Source organism: Vigna umbellata, chromosome 5 (assembly GCF_029865625.1).
Source record: "Vigna umbellata cultivar VRB3 chromosome 5, Vumbellata_1.0, whole genome shotgun sequence".
NCBI lineage: Eukaryota > Viridiplantae > Streptophyta > Magnoliopsida > Fabales > Fabaceae > Vigna > Vigna umbellata.
In genome coordinates, this window is record NC_142169.1 from 24,731,681 (window position 1) to 24,757,478 (window position 25,798).

Sequence of the window (25,798 nt, forward strand, 5' to 3'; positions counted from 1 at the left end):
TATAATTTAAATGTATTTAAATATTTTATTTAATATAATTTTATTTGATATTTGATTGTTTTTAAAATTTTGTTTTTATTTAAGTTTTAATAATAAATTAATTAATTTAATATATTTAAATATATTAATTAATATAATTTTTTTATTTTAATTATTCTATTTTTATATTATTAATATAACTATTATTATAATATAAATTATGTTTTAATAATTATTAAAATATAAAATTATATTAAATAATATTTGAATTTTAAATTTAATTATTATTAAGATGGTGCAGAGTGTTTTTAATAAGAAAATAAAAAAAATGAAAAGATATTTATTAAAGTTAAAAGTTAAATTTTTGAAAAAGTTGGAAATGCAAGATAAGGATAAGGATAAGGATGAGATGTTAGAAGGTTAAAAATGAAATTTTTGGAGGTGCGATGTTGGAGGTGTAGGATGAGACACCCCCAAATCATTTAAGATGGACTAATTTGACAAATGTACTCCTATATACTAAGCTTCTCATTATTGTGTTGATGTAAACATTGACTCTTAATATTTGGTAGTTCTATTCATACCTACTTTATGTAGCAGATTTCAAAATTTAGTTAAAGGAGTACTAGATTTGGGATGACTATCAGATTTCAAAATCTAATGAACTCCTTGACTAGATTTTGAAATCCAGTAATCACCAACCAGATTTCAAAATTTGGTGAAATCTTTAACCGGATTGCGAAATCCATACATTACCTTCAATACACATCTCTATCCTTTAGAAATTGGTTTGCCTCTCAATTTAAAAGGACACTCACATTTTCTTATGCCAAATATATCAGGATGAACATCATATTTGTATTTCTTTTACTTTTCACCACTTTCATACCCTAACAATACCATCGTCTTTTTCTCATGTTGATCATTTGTTTTTATCACATCTTATAATGACAACAACAAAATAAAAATCAAAAGCAATATCTCGAATACACTCAATTAATTGGTCACATGTGGAAAATAATATGATCAATTGTAAAATTATTTGTGTAGTCTCACTAACATATTTCAATTATAAAAGAAGATAAATCTAACATGAAACTGAAATTTAGTTATGAATCCATTAAACTCGGAGATAATCTTTCATCTTAAATTATAACTACTTGTAACATAATATTACCATTGAATATCTCACCTCTTAAATAATAATAATAATAATAATAATAATAATAATAATAATAATAATAATAATAATTGAAGATAAAAAAACATTAAAACAAAACAAGTAAAACAATTTAAAAAATAAAAATAAAAACAAAAATTGTAAATAAATAAATAAATAAATAAAATCAATATCAGATTTCAAAATTCGATAGAAATGAATACTAAATTTAGAAATTTGAGTAAAGTGTTCACCAAATTTCAAAATCTAAGAGAAATGTTAACCCAGTTTCAAATATTTGAGAAAAACCTTCACAAGATTTTGAAATTCAATAAATTTTCTAATTGAATTTCAATTCGAAATCTATATGTAAAATATACAAAAATTAATATAAAACCAAACAAAATAAATATAAAATTTCAAACCAAACTTAACTAACAAAAAACATGTATACCTGAAAGTTAAACGAGATGAAATAAAGGCAAAACAAATAAGACACACAACACGGTTGTTCATTAAATATATATGTTACATTAAATACGTTTGAATCCAATTTATTTTTATTTATACCTATGTACGAAGGTTAATGTGTGAAATTTAGAGTTGCAAGAAGAAACCCTAATGGAGTTGGTTTGCGGTGGGCTAGTTTTGGAACTCTTGGACTCCAAACACAGCTTATATTCTCCTTTGGTTCTTCCTAGAATGGGCTATGTTGTTTTTAGGTAATCCAAATTTTATATAGATAAGCAAAAGTTTTTGTTGAGTTTAGTGGATCGCTTATGAACTCCTGGAGTCCAATAACATTATATATATATATATATATATATATATATATATATATATATATATATATATATATATATATTATTGAGTTTTGAGACTGATAACTTGTTATGCAGGATGAAATTAACCTTTTGTATTTAGTTAATTTATATTTGTAACTTAAAAGATAATATGATATTATAGGTTTATAAAAAATAAACCCTATGATTTTATATATTTTACTAAAAAAAATTATTGGTCTAAATTTAAGTAATACTATAAAATGTTATAATCATATATCAATATATTAATTTTTTTATAAGAAAAGATACTAAAATTATTTATATTTCCACAAGTAAATAAATTATAATATAAAATAAAGGAGAAAGAATTTAAAAATGAATTAATTTTAAATTATCTTTTATAATGTAACAAATATGGTATGTTTATATAAACTTGATTTTAAATTGTATAAATTTGACCATAGTGTAAGCATATATTATTGATTGTTACATTTCTCTTATTGTCAATAAATAATAACTGAATTTAACTTTTTTTTACATTAATTTATTTTATACTCAAAAAACATAAATTATGAAAAATTATAATGGTTGAGAATGCCTAAATTAGGTTTGGTTAGTAAAAATACTTTAAATAACTTTCTTTATTATTCTTTAGATTATTTCACTTAAACTTTTAAATTTTAGTATATTAAATATTTTAATATGAGTAAATTAATTTTTTAATCAGTTTTTATGTAATATTAGATTCTCACATATTTATAGGAATCTTTTTGTGAAAAAAATGACAAAAAAATCATAACCGTAGAACATTATTTATAGTTTTATGATTTAAATAAAAATATTCTGACTAAGCATTTCTCTTCTGTAAATAAGTATATAAAATAAAATAGTAAAGAATTATTTAATGGTAATCTACAACCATCAATAATGAAATTAAAAATTTATTCGGTGCACATTTTTTACCCTTTCTATCTTTTTGTATTAATTAATTAATTTTTCTAGTTTCCATTATTTAAAAAATATCTATAAGATTGAAAATACTTTATAATTTTAGTTTTTTATTTTGATAAAAAAATAGTGATTGATTACTGCCATTATATAATTATAACATTACTAAAATTATTAAAAAAAGTACTTTTACGATATTTTATATATGTACAAGATCTTTTATAAATTTAATATAAAATATTTTATTTAATTTTATTATAATAATAGTTTTTTAAATTATAATTTTTTATTTTATTAGATACCTATATTTCCACTAGTTAATTATAAAAGATTGACAAATAATATAACAAAAGTTCAACCTATAAGAAAAGTTCGAAATACATTTCATAGAAATATATTTACTATAAAACTACATTTATGATTTTGGTAAAGGATAAGTACAGATATGTATGCTGTGAAACTCTAAAACTTTTTTGCAGCATCCTATGCTACTTTCTGTCTGATGAACCAATCTAGAGACTCTGGGTTATGGTGCAAGATCTGCACCATAAAGCAGTGATAAGGAACCAGTAATGTTGTTTTCTAGGTTAAAGCAAGGTTTGAACTTCAAAAAACCAGCAGCAGATTAATTTGTGTGACAGGCTGGGTGTGTAATTATGATGGTCCCTTTCAATTTCCTGTGTTTTGGTTTCCTAAACAGACATGAACATGGTTTTCAATCTCTCTATTAACTTTTTAATTACACCACCCTTTGAAAATCTCAGTAGAAATGGCACAAGCAAGTAGCATCTTATCAAGTAAATGATCCTCATGTGATTCCAATGGCATGACCTCATACACCAATAATCTTTCATCTTGATCAGCACAATATCAAACTGCGTTCACTTGATTTTGACCGTTCAAGAGACTCAACATTGCAAGTTGAACAAGAAATTGTTAGACTGGTCATTTACAACCTCGGTTTTAGCAAACCTAAACAGATATAGACCTTCTAGTCTGTAACGCATTGATTAAGATTTGTGAATGCATTACTTTGGTGGGATTGGAAGTTGGGGTTTCATTACAGAGCTCTTGCATGCTTTTATTCAAAGACAAAATTTATGTTTTGTCCAACATAATCTCAAATTTATTCATATTTCTAGGAATTGATACAAAACTTTTCCACATTTTCATTTATGTCTATGTGCAGAGACTGCTCCCTTGTAGAGTGTGTGGATGGTCCTGCATTTTCCCATAAAACCCCATGTAATGCATGCAAGATAGACAAGTCACTGATTTCACCCCTCAGAGAGGTTTCTCTTAAAATCAGCCACGTCTCAACAAATTATTGGAATAATTATAATTTATAGGGAAGCGGAAAGTAATAACCAATTAAGCTTAACTCAGTAAATGACAACTTTGATTATACACAGAGAATCATATATGTAAGTCTAGGGTTTGACACTCCTGAGCTTTTAAATTTTTTAATTTCAGATAATTATTTCATAAAATGATTATTTAGTTATTTATTATAGTTTTTTATAAAAATAATTGTATAGTTTTATATAAACATAATTTCAGATAATTCTTTTTCTTTTGGAAAGAAAATATTTAAGCATCAAATAATTTTTTTGTTTACTATATTCATACCAATCAATATCATACTGATTTAGAGAGTATAAATAATTGTCATCGATTAATTAATTTTTTATTAGATTTATTGTAATAATACGAAAATTAAAGATTTGTTTAATTATTTTTACCATTACAGAATGAAGATTTCATATGAGATTAACCTCTTTAATTTTGAAATATAAAGTAATATTACGATATGTTTATATATCTTTTCCTTTCTCGTGTTAAATTATTATTGTTATTTAATCTTATTATTGAGATTCTCTATAGCTAGCGGTTTTGACTATATCACGTAATCATCTTACTCTAAATTTTAGTTCATAAGTAATAAAAATAATCTCTTTATCTTTTTCTAAAAATTAGATAGTTTAGGATTTTAATTTTAAAAATTAAAATTCAATTTCATATTATTATTTTCTTCAGGCACATTAATTATTTAAGAATAATTTTAAAAATATAACAACAGAAAAAAATATTAAAAAATTATTTTTTTAAAAATTTATTAAAATTAAAATTTAATTTATATTTTATGAAATTTAATTTAATTAAAATCAAATTAAATTAAATTTATATTATATTTTATATTTTTATAATTTTACTTCAATTATGTTTTAAACATCTGCGATGTTTGAAATTTTTTTAAACGGTAACATGTTATATATATATATATATATATATATATATATATATTTTATCACGGATACACAGGGTCTTGTTTTCATCCATATTATCAATGTCTAATAAACCCCCACCCATAGTGTCCTGTTTCATCCACATTATCAATGTCTAATAAACCCCCACCAATAAAACATGATTACGGTCTGTTCTGACAATAAACAGCTCTGAGTGTGGCGTGGGAACATCTCTGATTTTTATTGTTGGTTTGGTATTATGTGAATGCATGCAATTCATCTTGAAATCCTCACCTCATCTTCACCGATAAATTGATTACATTGTTGAGTATTATTTCAATGCATTATGCATGCAAGAGATTTGTCTAAATATGTATGGATTCAGTTGACAGAGATTATACATAACATTATCGCAATTAAAACTCATTAAACTGAAACACTAGATGCTTATGCTATAATTACAATAAAATAAAAATAAGATCAAAGGAAGCCCTCTGCTTATACCAATTCTGATATAACATTACATGTTTAAAATTAAGTATTGTTCAACAGAGTACTTAGTTTAATATAACCTACACATTCAGCATAAGGGCCTATAACCTTTTATCTGAATAGGGAAACAATTGGGGTTGTTAAGGAATACAATGAATATAAGACTTCTTTTTCCAGAGCAGCAACTTTTCATATTCAAAGCATTATTAAAATGAGATTATACTGCCTTTTCATTGGAAAAATCCTAAGGTGGACTGAGAATAATGATGTCATTTTAAACAAATAAAATTGTATGGTTCAATGTTTCGACTTACTTCAAGGTATAGAGTTACATGCATGTATCATTTCTCCACATTTTATGAAATCTAAAAGTAATAATTACTTTCTCACATTACCTTTTACCTATAAAATCAAAAAAAATCTTAGGTAGATATTTTAATATTTTAATTGAGGTTGGGATTAGAATTTGAACCTTGAGTGATGAATGGGACCCTAACAAACTCTCACACGATTGGATTTAACACCTAACGCAGGCCCAAGTTAATTGATAACCATCCATGAAGATGATCTACGCCGACAAGAGAGAACTAAGTGTGTTCCTAAATGAAAGTTTGACAATATCCACACACTTGTTTTGGTTATTCATAGTGGTTTTCTATAGAATGAACCTTGTCGGCATCTCTTAAGTTCTTATGCCGGACCAAAATCTATTTATCATATTCATTTTTTTTTTTTAATTTTAAATAATCTTCATTGCCTTCTAATCAAAGAAAATATTGGATTAATAAAACAAAAACACTTATGAAGATGAATGTAAGAAAAGATTGGGAAATGATGGGCACTTGGACAGGGTTAATCTGCATCCATGACTAATCAACAACAGACAATTTAACCTTTACTTGATGGGACTAGAGAAAGGTTTGGGAAGTTCAGATTTTAGGCTGAATTACTTTAGGAGTATGGAGTATAATCAATTTGAAGAAACAATTTTTGTTCATAAATAAATAGACATTTTAATCTTTATTTTATTCTTTAAATTTGATATAATTTCTCAATAAACACTGTAAACTTTAATTTCATTTTAATTGATAATTAAACTTTGACATTTTTATTGATTGAACTTTATGATTGTATAAATAAATACTTTAAGTTTTAATTTTAAATTTTAAATTTACACTCATTTAGAAATGTTTGTTTTTAAAAATATGAAGTTAGAGTTAAACTATATGAGTGTTAGATGAAAATTGTTCCTCGCAGATGTTTTTGAAGAGTTATTTTTTTTTTCTTTAGAAAAAGAAAAACCCTGTGATATCTGCTCTCCAGGAAGTTCACATGTTATAATAGCTCATCTTCTTGATAATAAATTATTTATTTTAGATAATTTTACTAAAAACAAAGTATTGGCAGGCTGATTCCATTCAACATATTAAATACTAATCAACACAATGCACATGGTGGTTGAAAATATTTTAGTTAATTTGTACACACAAGGTAGTTAGTTAAGATAATAAAGATCTATATAGATAAGTATACCTATTAATTAATCACTTATGTATGTTATTCAATAAATATACAGTATTTCCTTTCATTCAAGAATCATCACAGGTACATTTTTCTTTTAGATTCATTTTTCTTTTACCAATATGAAATAAAATCTATACTTTAGAAGATGGTCAAACTCATATATATTAGAAAAAAAAAAACAGAGTGATTATGACACTTTTATATGTTATGGGTGAAACAGATAAGTATTAAGGGAATTCATGTGTCCTTGCCTTTGTCTAGTGTATCTAACTTGTGCATGTCAGTCTGGCACGGAATCTTGAAATCATATTCGTAAAATACAAATTTCTGTTTTAGAATTACATGTGTTTTTTGGGTTAAAAATAAAATTCATATTGTTTAAAGGATCTTTCCCAAAAACAACTATAAATATGCATTAAACTAGAGATATATCATCAATGTGTCATATAAAGTATAAGAATATTGTCTTTGTCTTTTATTGTTAATTAACCTAACACATGTTCTCTTATTAACTATATTCCCGTATCAAGTATCACTGTAGTTATAGCATATAAGGATGAACAATTAATTTAAACAATCTAATCAACATAATATACATATATCACAAAACATATATAAATTACACATAAGAATTGCATTCAGAAAAACAATTAATATATATATATATATATATATATATATATATATATATATATATATATATATATATATATATATATATATATATATATATATATATATACACACACGTTACTCTTATCTAAGAACAATTAATATTTGTAATAAGTTTTCATTTTTGAACTAATGAAAACATATATTAGATAGAAATGTGAGTTGTTAGTGTGAAGTTAGAGAATGAAGGGAGGAATATTAGCCATTAAAGAAAAGTTTGATCTATGAGGATATCCAGTAGTGAGTAGGGTTATTTTATTGAAGAAGTAAGGACAGCATATAAAGCAAGAAGATTGTGATGCTGGTGAAGTGATGATATTGAGAGGAGACAATGTACATTCCGGCTTCTAGTGCTGCTTTCTAACCACGAATCTTAACCCGAACCACAGATTTGATGCTTCTCTTATCTCAGCAACAAAATTTTTCTATGTACTTCCTTCATCCAACTTGCCCACAACTCTAATAAATAATTAACTTTTGTCTTAGTCCTTCATGTACCATTATGTGCCACAATAATGTACATGCAGCTCCCACACTTAGACAACTTAGACATCTCATTTCATTCAAAAGTACTATGCCAATCATATGGGTTGCATATCAATCTCTCAGTCAATTTTCATTTCAATATTTCTCATTTCTTGGTTAGATCAATTCAGATTTTTTTTTCATTTCTCATTTGTTGGATTAAATTAAAAATTAGTATCATGTATTGGAGTTAAAAATAATATATTCATATTTATGTCAGAGGTATATCATAATTTGGCAATAAATTGAAAAATAACAACAACAATAATAATAAAATAAAATAAAATAAGATCTCATTTTAAATACAGTATATTTTGTTATGTTTAAGGATTGTTACAAGTTTTTTACATGTATTCTGCACATTTTTGTACTATTGATTAAAATTTATTGAAACCCAAATCATTTAAAATTAATCATTAAAGAAATATAAGCACAAATTTGTTAGGTGCCTGATGAATTAAAATATAAAAGCAAAAATGTTAAATTGAAATTATGTTATATAAATTATAATAACTTTTTTAAAAGTTAACATGAATAATACTTTAATAAAATTAGAATATATATGAAAAATTTTCTTTTAAATATTTAATATAATAATAATCACACACACACACACACACACACATATATATATATATATTAGTGTTATATTAAATTTTTAGATCATTGTGATATCATTGATTAATATCCTAGTTTAAAAAAACTCAAGAAAAATAAAGAATAAATTAACTTTAAATCAATAATTTAATGTTAAACTTTATGAAATTTTTCACAATTATATTTATTTTCAATGTTTGGAAGATTATATTGAATTTAAATATTTGAGATTAAAATTAGCAAATGATCTAAATGAAAGACAATAGGAGATTATATTGTTTCTATTTTAAATTTAACTTTTTTTAACATAAATAACTCTACATTCATACCCAAATAGTTAAGATCATTGTTAACTTCTCCTATATTACTTGCTATAAAGTACAAAAACTTTAAAAAGGTTAATAGAAAATGCTTTATATATATATATATATATATATATATATGTATATATATATATATATGTATATATATATATATATATGTATATATATATATATATATGTATATATATATATATATATGTATATATATATATATATATATATATATATACATATATATATATATATATGTATATATATATATATATATATATATATATATATATATATATATATGTATATATATGAGTGGTTTACAGTGTACTTAGTATATGTTTTAGATAATGTTATGTGTGCCTATATAATCTTCATATTACTTATCCATACAATATCTCATACCATAAATTACACAACTTAGAAAAAGAGATATAAAATGTAATAAATGATGAGAAAACATATGAATATTATCTTTTCTAAATGTATGCAATAAAAAGTATATAGGGACGGGATAAAAAATATAATGTTTGTAAAATAATCTTTTAATGTTTCATGCTAATTTAAGTTTTACTTCAATTTATTTTAATTAATGATTTTATATTATTAGTTTATTACAAAACATAATATACAATATTAAAAATAGATATTAAGCTATTATATGTTCCATTCTAATTTAATTATGATGAAGCCAAAAATTGATGTCTTTTCAAGTCAAAATGCGAAACTGAATTTTAAATCATTGAAAACAATAGAATGCAAAAATCATCTAATATATAATGTATATAAAATTGGAATAGTAATTACACTGAATATTATAAGAATAATGTTTTATGAATACTAAAAAATAATTTGCATGGTGAGAGAAAAAAAATATCATTAATATACTTTTTGTTTTATTTTTTTTCCATGTCAAATGTTGTTTATTTATGCAAAATTTCTATGGTTGCAAATGTTGTTACTTAAATATGACATGTACAAATTAATAATTAAAACCATAGGAAAAAAATAATAATAATAATTATTAAACTTTGTGGATAATTAATAATAATAATATAGTTATATTAATTATTATTAATAACACTAAAACTAATAATAATAATAATTATTAATATTATTTTATTTTATATTAATTTTAACCATATAATTAAAACTATAATCTAATAATTTTATTTATTAAAATATTTTTTTATTCATCGTATCTATAAAATCATTCAAAAACTTTCATGATTTATTTTCAAATTATTTTATTTTTACTTTACATCCTTTAAAACGAATAATTTTATTTTTTTTTTCTTTTATCTTCTTATTTTAATATGACATTGAAAATCTAATTTGAAACTTTAATATAATTTAGTATCTGAACTATAAAATTAAATGGGTATAATATGATAATATTAAATTTTTGTTAGTTCCCGATTCTTTATGAGTAAAAAGATGGAAGAGAAAAGGAAAAAAAAAATGGTAATAAGAAGAGGACAGGAGTACCCTTAATTGTTTAGTTATAGATGATGCCATGCAACCATTAGCGGGAATCTCCTGGGAAACCATTTGTCTGCTTGCCTCTCCTTCGCCTTTTAAACTCTGCCTTTCTCTCCACAACCAAACATAAATTATTTTGAATCAACTCAAACACACCATGGCTTCTTCCTTCTCCACCCACTGCCACCTTCCTTCTTTCTCTTCTTCTAACCATTTCCTTTTTCCATCTCCATCATCTTCGTCATCTTCTTCTTTTATTTCTCTTCACCTCTTCTCCAAATCCTCTCTTGGTAAGTCTCTTATGTATGCGCAATGATTTCTCCTATTCATTTCTTCTACCCACTTCTTTTTCTTGATTCTACTTGTCTCACCACAACAATGTTTTTGCTGATTTCTTAACTCACTGTTCTATTTTCTTTTTGTTTTGAGATTCTAATTGAGCTGTAAGTTTCTGTTGATGAGAAAAACATGCTCTATTACCTAAGAATGTGAAAGCAAAACAGTTTCAACTTGTCTAGTGGAAAACTATACAAGCCAAATGCTGCATAAACTTCATCAAATAATTATTACAATATTATTTTCTTTTAACCGAACTTATTTTCTTTCACTTTCTGGCATATGTGCATGGCTTCTTCCTGTGCTGATTAGGAGTTTAATATTTTTTAATAAATTTCGTTAAGAACATAGAGGTTCCGATTCAGTAACTTTCAGCTCAAGATTTCACTGTCATGCTGGCTAAAGTTGCTGGTTGAGTTGTCTCTTGTTTTCTACTTGTCCACCCAAAAGAACAAAAAAGTATAAAAAGAAACCAAGAGAGGAATAGTTTTTTACTGCAAGCTGAAGTAACACAGCACTTAATTCCATCCAACAAAAGTAATTTAGTGAAATATTTGTATCGTTTTGTATGTAGGTTCTGTGCTCTCTGATACCAGCGACAAACAAGAGATAAGATGCAGAGCTATATCCAAGTCACGAACACAAGGTATGATTGAGTTTCTTAATTAACTTTTTATCGAACAGTTTAATATTAATTACTTTTTGCAAAGCTGGTTAAACCAATGTTATGTTGTTGGTTATGCAGAATATTCAGACATATTTCAGGGTGGTCTAACAGTGTTAAAGTTGCCTGATGTTAATGTGGAGGAGGACATAGAAGAGGAGCAAGACACTGGGGTGCTTTAACTTTCTCACTTCTCTGTTTTGTGCTTTTCTTGATGACATTTTTTAATTATTCTTTTTACACATGCAATTTCTTTTTGCAAAAATAACATTGTTGAAAAAAGGTTTTGGTGGCAAAAGAGATCAAGAAGAGAGTGGACACTATCAAATCAATATTGAGTTCGTTGGAAGATGGAGAGATAACTGTGTCTGCTTATGACACTGCTTGGGTTGCTCTGGTAAAAGATGTTAATGGAAGTGGTGCTCCTCAGTTTCCAACGAGTCTAGAATGGATAGCAAAAAACCAACTTGAGGATGGATCATGGGGTGATCAGGAATTGTTTTCAGCCCATGATCGGATCATAAACACGTTAGCTTGTGTTATTGCATTAAAATCATGGAATATGCACCCTGAAAAGTGTGAGAAAGGTAGTACTAATACTGAACAATAACTCTGACTTAATAAACGTCAATTACTAACAAGTTTGATTAATGTTGCACAGGAATGACATTTTTTAAGGAGAATCTTAACAAGCTTGAGGATGAGAATGCGGAGCATATGCCAATTGGGTTTGAAGTAGCTTTCCCATCACTTCTTGACCTGGCTCGTGAGTTGGAGATCGATGTGCCTGAAAATTCCCCAATCCTGAACAAAATCTTTGCAATGAGAAACGTAAAACTCACAAGGTACCATAGTTGTGGTCATGATTATGCTTGCCAGCGAGCTGGTATGTGCCCATGTCTATTTTGATAATAGATTCAAAGCAACCTTATCTTGCAACTCTTTTTTCTGGGAAAGTATACAAATATAAGAGTCATAACTTTTTTAATTTATTACATGTACTGCAAAAACTCCCTTTAACGTGTGTGTCATTATTGTGTGGGCCTTGGTGCGTGGGGAATAGAATACCAAGAGAGATGATGCATAAAGTGCCCACAAGTCTGCTTCATAGCTTGGAAGGGATGTCAGACCTGGACTGGAAATCACTTCTGAAACTTCAGTCTCAAGACGGGTCTTTCTTGTTTTCTCCTTCTTCCACCGCTTTTGCTCTCATGCAAACCAAAGATCAAAATTGCCATGGTTACTTGAATCAAATCGTCAAGAGGTTCAATGGTGGAGGTAACTCTCTTTTACACACAATGCATTATATTTATCTACAATTTTCTCATGTATCATGACTTGTGGTCATAATTTCAAACCTCGATGTATTTTATATAGTATGATTGTCCTAGATATCTTTCTTTATAATTTGGTTTACCATTATTTACATCAATGTGGGTGAGTTTCAGTTTAATCTTCATTTCCGCTTTTGTTTACTAATCTAGTAGTTTATAATTGTTTGTTGTTTCTATACAGTTCCAAACGTGTATCCAGTGGATTTGTTTGAACATATTTGGGTGGTTGATAGGCTAGAACGCCTAGGAATATCTCGGTATTTTCAGCAAGAGATCAAAGACTGTATAAGCTATGTTTATAGGTAATATAATAATGATCATAGTCCTCATATTAATATTTTATAATGCACTTTGGAAATAAATTAACCGACCATGAAACAGAGGTCTGTCATGTTCAATTCTAATTTATAGTTGAAATTTCAGATATTGGACCGAGAAGGGTATTTGTTGGGCAAGAAATTCAGATGTTGAAGACATCGATGACACGGCAATGGGTTTCAGATTACTGAGATTACATGGCCATCAAGTTTCAGCTGGTAAGTGAAATGGATAATTATTATGAAAAATGAGAATTATTTTACATAAAAATGTAAATACTGAAGAAGAAGAAACATGTTATTTAATTGAAGTGATTTTGACATTTGACAGATGTGTTCAAACACTTTGAGAAGAACTGTGAATTTTTCTGTTTTAAGGGACAAAGCACACAAGCTGTGACAGGAATGTTCAATCTGTTAAGGGCGAGTCAAGTAATGTTTCCTGGAGAGAAAATTCTAGAAGATGGGAAGAAGTTCTCCTCAAAATTTTTGAAGGAAAAGAGAGAAGCAAATGAGTTAGTAGATAAATGGATTATAATGAAAAACTTACCAGAAGAGGTAAAGTAAATGATAGTGATTGGACTAACGAAGCTTGTGTTAGTGACATTGAAATTAAGCGTGTGATATTGTTAGGTGGCATACGCATTGGACGTGCCATGGTATGCAAGTATGCCTCGAGTGGAGACAAGATTCTACATTGATCAATACGGCGGTGAGAGTGACGTATGGATTGGCAAGACTCTTTACAGGTACTTTGCACTTTCCTTCATTCTTTCATGTTCCTTTTTTTTTCATCCATTTTCTTTTGTTAATATTTTACTCCATACTTTGTGTTCCCTGCAAAATAAATCACCAAATAGTTATATATTTTCACTTAAAAATACATACATAATACTATTAATCAAATGATCAATTTTTACAATGTATAATAATTTTTTTAAAATAAAATTTACCATGTAAGACTCATGTAAATTTTATAAATATTAAGGAACTTTATTGAATAGCTAATATAAAATAATTTTTACTACCATTATCAAATATTTACTAAAGGATGTGTTGGTTGAATTTTATAATAACTAATAAAAAAAAACTAGTTTTTATTTAGTCGTTGCTATATAAAAGATTTTTTTTGAGTAATCGTACATAAAATAACCCCAATAATTAAATGTTTTAAGAAGGACCTCTATTAGATGTCATCATTACTCACAAGTTTTTTTTTTCTGCAAAAGATTAGGATGGAGACATTTTTATTAGAAAATAATATAAGTTATCATCTAATTACTTAATCGTTCATAATAAATTTGTTGTCTTTTACATCAACTACCTTAAAATTAAAATATACTCTTTATTGTGATATGTGAAAATAATATTTTAGTAAAAACATTATATTTAAACTTGAGATCCTTCTTTCTTTATAATAGTTTATAGATCCAATCATCAAATTTTAGCATGTGGACAAAAGATATTATATTCGTGTTAAATTATAGTCAAGAATATTTAAAAGATATAAAGATAAGTATTGTTGGTCTTTTAAAAAGTTGATGTCAGAAAACAATTTTTTATAATTTATAATACTATTTTGGTTAAAAAAAGTAATGGTACAAAATCATTTGCCATTTATTTGTCAAATTAGAATAAAACAGTGACAAGGACTCACCCATATAAATGTTGTTGGTTGTTGGATCATCAATTTCTTAGATAGAGAGAGACAAATAGATATAATAAAAAAAACCTCAAAATAGATTCACAAATAAATTTTTTGCCTATGTACTTTGAATTTTGGCTATTAAATATGGCAAATGTAAATTTATATTAAAAATAATAATTCATTAAATATATATTAGGGTTTGCAATGAATATTTATATTGCAATGAATATTTATTAAATAAATTAAAAAATATATTTTCTAAAATAATTGTTTGATTGAAATCTGCATATTAGGGTTTTTATGATTAAAATTATAACATAATATTCTACATAATTATGATTTATTATTATAAGTGGGTCTTTAACTAAATCCTCCCTAACTACTTTTTGGATACAGGATGCCCTTTGTGAACAACAACAACTATCTGGAGCTTGCTAAATTAGATTACAACAATTGTCAAGGAATGCATCTAATGGAGTGGGGGAGGATTCAGAAGTAAGAACATCTAGAACCATTCCACAGCCTAATGCTTCAATCAATTTCTTCATTCTTTATATAATGTAATTTATTCTCATATTGTGATGATATTTAATTATTCAGGTGGTACTCAGAATCTAGATTGGCAGAATTTGGAATGAACAGAAGAACTCTTCTGTTGGCTTATTTTCTGGCAGCAGCGAGCATATTTGAACCAGAAAAATCTCATGTGAGGTTTGCTTGGGCCAAAAGCACAGTCTTACTTGAGACCATAACATCCTATGTTAGTGATGCAGAAATGAGAAAAACTTTCATGAAAGGTTTCAGTGACTGCATTAGCAGGCGTGACTCCATTGGCTGGTAAATTATCTCATCTCATTTAATATTGCAACATGTCATATATTAATTAAAGTCTCAAACTTGATGTTTAGTATGTTTAGTTTATTTTTACTCATGGACTAATTTATTAGATACAATGGATTCAAACTCAAGTTCTTTGAATATATTGAGTGAAATGTAAAATTTAGGAGATTGACTAAATTCTTTATTTTTATAAGGAAAAAGGATATTTAGGATCATGAGAGACTTATTTACCTTGACCTATTTGATATGGACAACATATGACCAAGTCATGTCCTCATGACAAATAACTTATCTCTCTCTTTCTGTTAACCAATTATTTTGTAGACATCAAAATGCCTAGGCTACCCAGAGTGGTAGAGTTGCATTCTTGCTAACTTTCATTCTAAAATGAATTTATCATCTAAAATATCTGTTTCGATATAAGTATACACTAAATTGATACATAATTAAACATGCTTATTTTATGTGTTCCGATGCGCAGGAGGTTCAACAGGAACACAACAGGACATGGACTGGTGAAAACTTTGGTTACGACCATAGATCAAATATCATGGGATATACTTGTTTCTCAAGGTCATGAAATCGGATATGATATGCATCGTGCGGTGAGTCTATCATTTTCAGTCAAACTTGATTTTTGTCAATAAATGAATCTACCCTTCCAACTCTGCAAAAATACATGAACTTAATATTTTCTCTAATTATGTTATAGTAAATACCAAATAAAATAAAAATATACCTTGCTACTATTTTTATGTATAAAATGAAATCTCATGTTGTCTCTATGATCAAAGTAGGGGTTTAAACTTTTTACTGGAATGACAATTCCCAATCTGGCATGACACAGTGATTAAGAAATAAGAAATTTTAAAGATTTTGATGTTAAGGTTGTAACAAGTTTGTCAGGTTTTGAAAAGTAAAAGGTAAATAGTTAATCTGCACTGCAGCAGAATTCAGTTGAGGCTCCGTCACCTTTGACATTTCTCACACATATAATGATTTGAGTAGCCATTGAAAAGGAATGATGGGTTGGAAATTGGAATTCAAAACAAAAATGGAGAATCAAACATGAGTTGACCATTACAACCACGAAATCATAGTACTGGTTCGAATGCCTTAATCATTTTGAATTTTCTATTGTGTAATGTTATTATAGTGGGAAAAGTGGCTTTCAAGTTGGCACGAGGAAGGAGACAAATGTGAAGGACAAGGAGAGCTTTTGGCGCAGATAATAAACCTATGTGGTGGGCATTGGATTTCAGAGGATCAAATGTTCGATCCTCAATATGAGACTCTCCTTCAACTCACTAACTCACTCTGCCATACACTCTATTGTCATCAAAAGGACAAGGTCAGTGACAGAGCAACCATTATTTCATATCCTATGACAAATGCTACCTACTTTCCAAACCTTCATCTTTTGGCTCTATTCCTTTAATGCATTTTTTCTTACTTTCTCCACTTTCTCTCTCGAGCATAAAAAAGCATGCTAGTATTATTACACATGACCTTCTAGTGTGCCTAAAAAGCTGCATACTTTGGATTATTCTTACTAGGAAAGTGAACTCAGCAGCTTTAAGGAAAAGGGTTTACGACAGAAAAAATAAATACTAAAAAGGGATCACCCCAATGGCCAATTGCCCACTGCACCAGATTTGGTTTTCTCAAAATAATCATAATTCAGACCCTATGAACAGAATGCATATACCATTTCATTTATGTATTGCATAATTGAAATTGTTATTTATTTCAATAGCACCCAACACAAGACTTTGTCCTTTAGTGCAGTAGTGCACTGTGCACCATTTTTAGGTTTGGTGTTCATTTTTAAAATAATGTACATTAAGATTTTGTTCGTAACATTGTATTCTTTTGGAATAAAATCCATCAGGAATCGGAGAGCATGATATTCCCAGAAGTTGAGTCGCAAATGCAAGAACTGGTGCAATTGGTGTTCCAAAAATCTCCATCTGGCATTGATTTCAATATCAAGAACACTTTTCTCACTGTGGTGAAGACTTATTACTATGCAGCTTTCTGTGATTCAAGGACCACCAACTTCCACATTGCCAAAGTTCTGTTTGATAAAGTTATTTAAATTTTTATTTGAAGAATAGTTTCTAGACTTCTCCGTCATTGTGAATATTTTTCTTCCGTTATTTTCCAATGTTAGGAAAAGATTCAGATGTTGCGGCTCCATGAATAAGGTTTTATTCAGTTTTAATAATTAAGGTGCAGAGATCTATTTATTTCCTGTCAGATATGCTTATTCACATCATGAAATCTTATTTTTCAAGTACTTGTTTTTCTTTTTCCATATTATTCAAAACGAAAACTTGTCTATTAATAAACTTATTTAAATTATATTCATTTTTGTGTCATGCATTTATTAAAAGTATAAATATATATTGGGTTTAGTTATATTAAGATGTATTATTTATTATAAAGATTAGTCATAGTTTCAAAATTATTATTTCATGTTTTATTTCATTTTTATGCTTTTAAATATTTTAATAGGAACACAATTAAAATAATTTAAAAATTATTTTCAATAATTCTTGAATATATATTTCAAGACAAAAAATTAATATTATTATAATTAAATAGCAAAAAAATTGAAAACATTTATTTCTGTTTTAAAATCCAGCTGTTTTTGTCATTTCAGTTCATGTTCAATTTTTTTATATTTTAATCTACACATTTAATTAAAAAATGGAGGTTTTCTAGCTACACAATCAAGAAGGAAAAAGTAATACTTTTTATAATTAAAAAAAGTTAAAATAAGTATTAAACAATATGTTGAAGAATAAAAATGTATTTAAATAGTTATTAAAAGGTATCAGACTTATACAAAATAAATGTTTTCAAATGAATAATATTATATAACTAACAAATTGATATTATTAACTTACATAATTCTAAGTTTTTTCAGGTTATAATTGTCCACATTTTACTCTCTCTATTTTTTCCTTTGTAATTCAATTGTGCAAATTAGTAATCTTTTGTTTATTGCAATTATACTATTTTCCTAGTCCACTCATATTTCATGACAAATTTAATAGATTTTATAATGTAACACTAAATGGTGTGATATGTGCTATATAATAGTTTGAATTAATTACAAATTTGGTTCTTTTGAAATTATTTATAAAGGTGAAGGACAAATTTTTTTAACAATTTTTATTTACTGTAACTCAATAGTAAAGAGAATAAAATTTACAAAAGAGTATGATTATTTTCTGAGTATAAGGAAACATATGAATAATATAATGTTTAAGAATGTCAGATTTAATGGAGAAGAAATCTTTAGCATGACTCAATTAAGAGTGTAGATGAAACATGAAAACATTAACATAGTTAATCTTAAGAATCTTAGACTACAAATGCAAAATCAGGTAGATAGATACATGGAGGGTGTGGGAGAAGGAGGAATGAACCTACCATCTATATTCCATATTTTTGCTTTGAATGCAAGTGTAAATAATGTACAGAAGGAGCAATGTGATGTGTCTAGAGCAACCTTCACTTGGATAACATGACAGATTACTAATCAGATATGATATCTTGAAAACACAACCAAGTCTTAGTGTTAAATGTTGAACTAATCACACCTGTTAGAGATATAGTTATAAAGGGTGATTGGTCTACACAAGACTATAAGTTTTTCGTTATCTTTCTTAAAGATATATGTTCTCTCATGCAATTAGATACTTTAACCATTATGTGATATGTTCATTATGTGATATGTTGTGCTGGATTTGTATGAAATGTGTCAACACCAACTCTAGATGGATATAAGACAACAAATTTAATTATCAAATTTATAAGTTTCAATTATAAAAAACTTGAACCTATTAACAAAACATTATACATTTTGTATGTTGATTGAGACAACCCAAATATTCTAATATATAAATAGTTATGCAATAAAAAAAAAGAGAAAGAGAAGTTACAATTAAGCTATGTTAATTTAAGTGTGTCAATTAATATGTGAAATAGTCATAAACTACTAAGCATGATTTCATTTTTTTCTTATAAATGGTATCATTAAGAAACTAAATTATGTAAAAGATGAATGTGGTTTTGAAACATTTTAACATGACTTGTTAAGCATTTCAAATACCATATCATGATAATGTTTATCTTATTAAAACTTCTAAGTTACTTTGAGATAAACTAATACCTTTTAAAAAATCAGTTGAATTTTTCTCTCTACGCTCTACTTTTACAAATTCCAATATATATATATTAAGTGAGTGAGACTAAAACCTTATTTGTTACTCATCTGGTTATTCAAGTGAGTTAAACAATCTTTATGATTTGGAAGTGTGGTTTTAGTTTCAACAGAACTATGAAAAAAGCATAATAGTTGTATAGAGATAATTAAATAACACATGGGGAATCTAGAAGTGAATGAAAAGATAATAGTTATATGATGTATTATAGTGGAACTTGGACTGTTTATTAAGAATTAAATTCAATATTAGTAAATAGAAGATGCACCAATTCAAGCATTCTTTTTTTTTTTTATCTTATTTCTTTCTTTCTTGGAGAAAGTTTTCAAGCACATTTTTTTAGAGAAAACAATATCATCAAAAATCTAATTTTTGTGAAAATGTTTATAAAATTACACGATTTAACCTTTTTATAGTTTACCTTTATGATGTTCATGATGGTTAATTACAGAGATGTTATATCTTTCTATTTGAGTTTTAGCTTAAAATTTACTAAGCTCGTTGTAACTTTTATAAATACTTTGAGATTACTATTTTTTAATTTTGTTTTATCTTCACCTTGAAGATTCAACCTTTAAGAAAAGAGCTTTAAGATCTAATGACATCGTTATTGACAATCACTACTCCAATTGTAATTGTTCAAATTATAGTTAAGGTTAGGTAAGCAATAAGTTTAATATAGTTAATTGTTTTTTCTTTGGAGTAATTTATTGTTAATGTTTTCTCCTAATTAATATTTGCTAACAATGTTCTCTTCTCTAATCCTAACTTTCTGATTGATTCTTTTGTTACATTCTGCACAACCCTAAGCACCAAATTCAGCGTCATAGTAGTGAAAGTAAATCCTTATTGCTTGTTCCATCATCAAAGATGAGTATAAAAACCTTATGCAAGCACAACAAAGGTTCTTTGGTTGGGGTATTTAAATAAGTTGTTTTGTAAACGTGAACGTGATGTCTCTCTCAAAACCTTTTGTTTCGTGTCAAAACTAAACATATAGTGGTTGACATTCTTCCTCAACGAGAAAGTATTGAACAAGTGGTGATCAAAATGTACACATTTCTCACCCGTGCATTGTTATAACTTTATAGTCTTATATTATGATTTATCTGGGTGAGAAATGTTCATGCAAAGAGACTCACATGTATATATTAATTTGAGAAAGCATGAGCGTAGATACGCAAAGAAGTAGTCTAAAGTTATAAAAATATAAATTTAGTTTCTAAATATTACCGTCCATCTGTGACGCTATTAAAACTGATTTAGTGTGAATTTTAGTGTGGATTTTAACATGACAACAATATTCTTTTAAAGAAAAAAGTTAAAGATTATAAAATAGTATAAATTCTATTTAGCTTCCATGAACTTAAAATGTAGCATCAGTTAAGGATATTATTGAAAAAAACAAATTATTAAGTTTGTTTTGATAATATTGGGCTATAAATCCCCTACCACTAATGTGTTATTGTGTTACAAAATCTGTTCCTCACGTAATTGAATTTATGTTTTGACAGGTAAATAATAAAAGTAAAAAACGTAGTAATATTTTTATAATTAAATGGTTAATATTTATATTTCATCCGTAAAGATTAAATGTAAAAAAGATTTTTTATGTTTGATTCTTATAAGTCAAACGTAAATTTGTATTTAATTATAACCTTTATAAATAATATATAAATTTATTTTAAGAAAAACTTGTCGAGTCTATTTCTTTTTATTTATTTTTTCTCTGCTTGATGTTTTCTCCTAAATTGACTATAATTCACAAGTAATTTTAAATTTTGTATTAGTAATAACTCATTAATGATAAAATGTTATACATGTAATCTAACATAAATAAAAAGTTAAAGTTTAATAATTTATTTTACAAAATTGATAAAAAAAATAATTTCCTAAAATAAGTGGGACTAGTTCAACTTCATTTAACTATAAACATGTATGCTTCAAAATTTATAATTAAAAATGAAAAACTTAAACTCAATAGCAATCACACTACAAAAATATAATTAATTAGGTTTCTTCAACCGCAACACTATTTATGTTGGTACACAAGTCTGTAAACTACCTTCCATCTTCTTTTTCGTTTTTGAATCACTCTTTTTTTATAAATTTAAACACCTTTCTCTCTCTAATTTGCATTCTCAACAACACATCCATTCTACTAAGTCACCCTCAACTATATTACCTTTTGGCTCCTTTGCCATCAACTTCATCTTCTCCCATCACTTTGTAGTGTGCTACGTCATCAATGATTCTACCTTCACCTTCATCACTACGATGATCTATGTCAAACACAAGGTCTTCAACCTCCACCTCAACACTTTTGATTCTGTCTTCTACAACTACCTTATCTCCCTTATGATGCTGTCTTTCTTCCCATTTCTTACTTACTAGCCAAAATGTCCATGTTTTTTGTCACTCTTAAAAATACGTTAACAAAAATGCAAAACTGACTTTAAAATCATATATATTAAGGAAAATGATACTTGAACAACCATTTTTGACAACATTTAGACACGCGCACACGTGTCTAAATTTGAGTGGTCCAGTTGGAAAAATTAAATGAAAATGGACCACTCAAATTTAGACACGTGTGCCCGTGTCTAAATGTTGTCAAAAATGGTTGTTCAAGTGTCATTTTCCATATATTAATGAATTTATTTCAACTATAAAGAAGTCATCACTATTTAAAATAGGGAAAAATAGCTTTTAGGCTAATAGGCTAAAATAACTCTTTATAGTAACACCAAACAAAACAATAAAAAACATTGTGGATGTCATAATAACTCGCTCCCTCTCCTGTTTTCTTGTTTATAATAAGATAATGAAACAACGTAGACGGTGGATCTGTAAATTTTTGTCAAAACTTGACACCTGAACTCTGCATCATTCAACAAATTTATCAATTGTTTTTGTCAAATAATATTATATTTCTTAATTAACTAGTGAAATGCCCATACTATTATTTAAATATAAAAATTAATGTATAGGGTATATTAAATCGGAAAAAAAATCGAGATCAACTTTGAAAATGACATATGTATTTATTTATGATGTGCGAAAACTAATGTAAGAAATATTGTAAGAAATATTACAGCGTTACTTCGGTGGCCTTTTAATATATTGTAATATAGGAGTTTTTTTTTTTCTTTTCACATAAAAATATGCTATGTGGTATTATTTTAGTTGATGTTTAAACCAAGTCTAGTTATAGGAGATGAAGATATGGATGTCACCACCCACCATCTTACAATTACAACTACCTTGTGTAACCTATCATTCAATCTACTATTGACTACCTAGTCTTGGTTAACTCGATTTCATCCTTTGCATTTCACTTCCATAACATTCTTCATTGTATGTTTTACTTCTACATGTTTCTATGGTGCATCATCACACCTTTGTGCATCTTTATGTCTTTTTGTTGGAAGTTTCTCGTCGACTAAAAATAAGATCAATTTAGAGTATATAAGTGAGTATCAACCTTACCTTACAAGTCAGTTTTGTGGGATTAAGTTAGACTTAAAGTCAACTTTTTAACATGGTATCATAATCACCCATTTATATATAGTTTCACGCTCGAGATGTGTATACCTCAGCGTAAGAAGGGTGTGTTGAAAGTCCCACCCTAAAAATAAACTCCACTTCTTAACACTCCATCCATCTCAATGCCTCTTTGCTTATATGCATTGATTGAGCAAGACAACAAATAATAAATATTTACTAGGTAATTATGTTGGGTCGCTTGTTATGTTGAGCCTTAGTTATATGTTTGTGCAATAGTATTAGAAGACAATTGGAAAAGATTGGAAGTCATCAATAAGGATTAGGTGGTCGACGTAGGTTGAATGACATACCACACAATGTAGTTGCAAGGTGATGAAAAAGGGAAATAATAATACAGAGTCTCTTCATGTCATATAACTGAATGAGGTTTGACTCAATTAAATAATGTCACGACATATTTTCATTATATTTATATACAAGTACACCAAAATCCTTCTTTTAACTAACATCGAAGAAATACTTTATATTAACTAAAAATTTAGCCTATTGTTAATATCTTTCAAAGATTCAAATACTTTACCATGTTAATTTTGTAAGCACCTAAAAAGAAGTTAAGATTTAATTTGTGTGAGAAGTTTGATTTATTTTATTTATGATATTAGTTTTCTTTGTTGTTTGTAAGATCGTACCTTTGTTAGGAATAGGCAAAATAACCATTATATATGTTTAGTGCCGTGGCGACAATATCTTTATAGATAAAGGTAGACCGTAATTATTAATTTCAAATAGTGGAAAATAACAAGAAAAAAAGAAATTCGTAAGATATGGAAATTATATCAACTTTGACGAAGAAGATGGTGTACTAGAGCTGAGTGAGATACATGTCATCCCTTCAAGCCCTCTATTGGCAAGAAAATTATTATTGTAACAATGTGAATGATATAAATAAAAGAGATAATTTTATCTTATATATATGTGATTAGAAAAAAAAATTAAGAGATATAATAATTTGAAGTGAATTTTAGTATTATTAGAATGTTGAATAATGAAGATTAAATAGAAGATGGTTTGCAGAGATATTGGAAGTGGAATGTGATAGAGTGAAGCACGTTAAGGTGTTGTTTAGGGGTGTTTGTCCCATGATATCTTGATAAAGTAGGCAATAATAACAATGGCAGACAAGGAGGTGCGTGTGAACATGTGAGAAAGTTTGGTGGCTTGGTCTTTCTAATCATCATCAATTGTGGTTCCCATCACACAAAAATATCTACCACCAAAATTCATCTGAACCCTAATTACACATTTTTCCTCATTTCTCTTCTTCAGATCTTATTCTCTCATTATAGTCCTAAAACCACTCAAGCATTCACCTCAAATAATATATTTTTAAAATAAATCAAATATATTTAAATTAATTTTTAAATTTAGAATATTAAGGCCAGGATAACATTCAAAACATACCTTTGCTCGAGGGATATATATATTGTAGTTACTAAAAGAACCTGTCTAGTAGTTGAGTATTCACTTGAACAATATTTATGGGCATCATCATGAATATTACTTAAATATTTTTCTCAATGTTAGTTATTTGAAAATTATTCTCTACCATATAACCTAAATAAAAACTTAATCTTAAATTATTGCTCAAAAACTAAAATATTAGTATAAATTAAATTAAATTTTTAAACAATAAATTCAAATAGTTGCATTACAAAATTTAAATTTAAACGAAGTTAGTTTTAAAATAATTTTAATTGCATAAATATATAAAATTAAATTATAAATAATTATTCAACTGTTAATGTTTTTTCTTAATAATTCTATTTCAGAAAATTCTAAAAAGTATTTAAATAAAAAACTAACGAATGTAGTATATTTTACTGTAGATATCAACCTCTATAGTTTTTTTTTTCTCATCTTAAATGCAAAGGAAATGAAAAGAAAAGGTAGATATTAAAGGTCATCACTATGTGGAGAAAATCCAACATGATCAATTATTTGTGTGACATAATTGATTATTTTGACTTTTCTTTTTACTCGTTTTACAGTTGAAAACATCCACCAATCAATTATGAGACTAATTTTCGATATTTTTTTTTACTTTAGTATAATAAGTAATTAAAAATAAAATGTTTTAATAATGATTAAACCATTTTCTTTATTTTTCCTCTCTCTATGTCTATCTATATATATA

The 25,798-nt window shown here is 26.8% G+C and overlaps 1 protein-coding gene across 1 annotated transcript; it reads left to right on the forward strand.

Annotated features, from left to right (window-relative positions):
• The first annotated feature begins 10,781 nt into the window (after positions 1 to 10,781).
• On the forward strand, positions 10,782 to 18,123 carry LOC124845683 (ent-copalyl diphosphate synthase, chloroplastic). The gene is made up of 15 exons (XM_047322824.2): positions 10,782 to 11,013; positions 11,634 to 11,705; positions 11,805 to 11,896; positions 12,007 to 12,310; positions 12,385 to 12,568; positions 12,787 to 13,001; positions 13,239 to 13,359; positions 13,481 to 13,593; positions 13,706 to 13,932; positions 14,008 to 14,123; positions 15,419 to 15,517; positions 15,623 to 15,859; positions 16,344 to 16,467; positions 17,019 to 17,213; positions 17,754 to 18,123. Exons 1-15 carry the CDS (start codon positions 10,881 to 10,883, stop codon positions 17,958 to 17,960), a joined length of 2,439 nt encoding a protein of 812 aa, XP_047178780.1. The 5' UTR covers positions 10,782 to 10,880; the 3' UTR covers positions 17,961 to 18,123.
• The last annotated feature ends 7,675 nt before the right edge of the window (positions 18,124 to 25,798 follow it).

What these genes read in the sequence shown, in the direction of transcription:
- LOC124845683 (XM_047322824.2), top strand. Translation starts at nt 10,881, where the DNA reads ATGGCTTCTTCCTTCTCCACCCACTGCCACCTTCCTTCTTTCTCTTCT. An exon ending in ATCCAAGTCACGAACACAAG is followed by an intron (nt 11,706 to 11,804) that starts GTATGATTGAGT and finishes TTGGTTATGCAG; the next exon opens with AATATTCAGACATATTTCAG. An exon ending in TGGCCATCAAGTTTCAGCTG is followed by an intron (nt 13,594 to 13,705) that starts GTAAGTGAAATG and finishes GACATTTGACAG; the next exon opens with ATGTGTTCAAACACTTTGAG.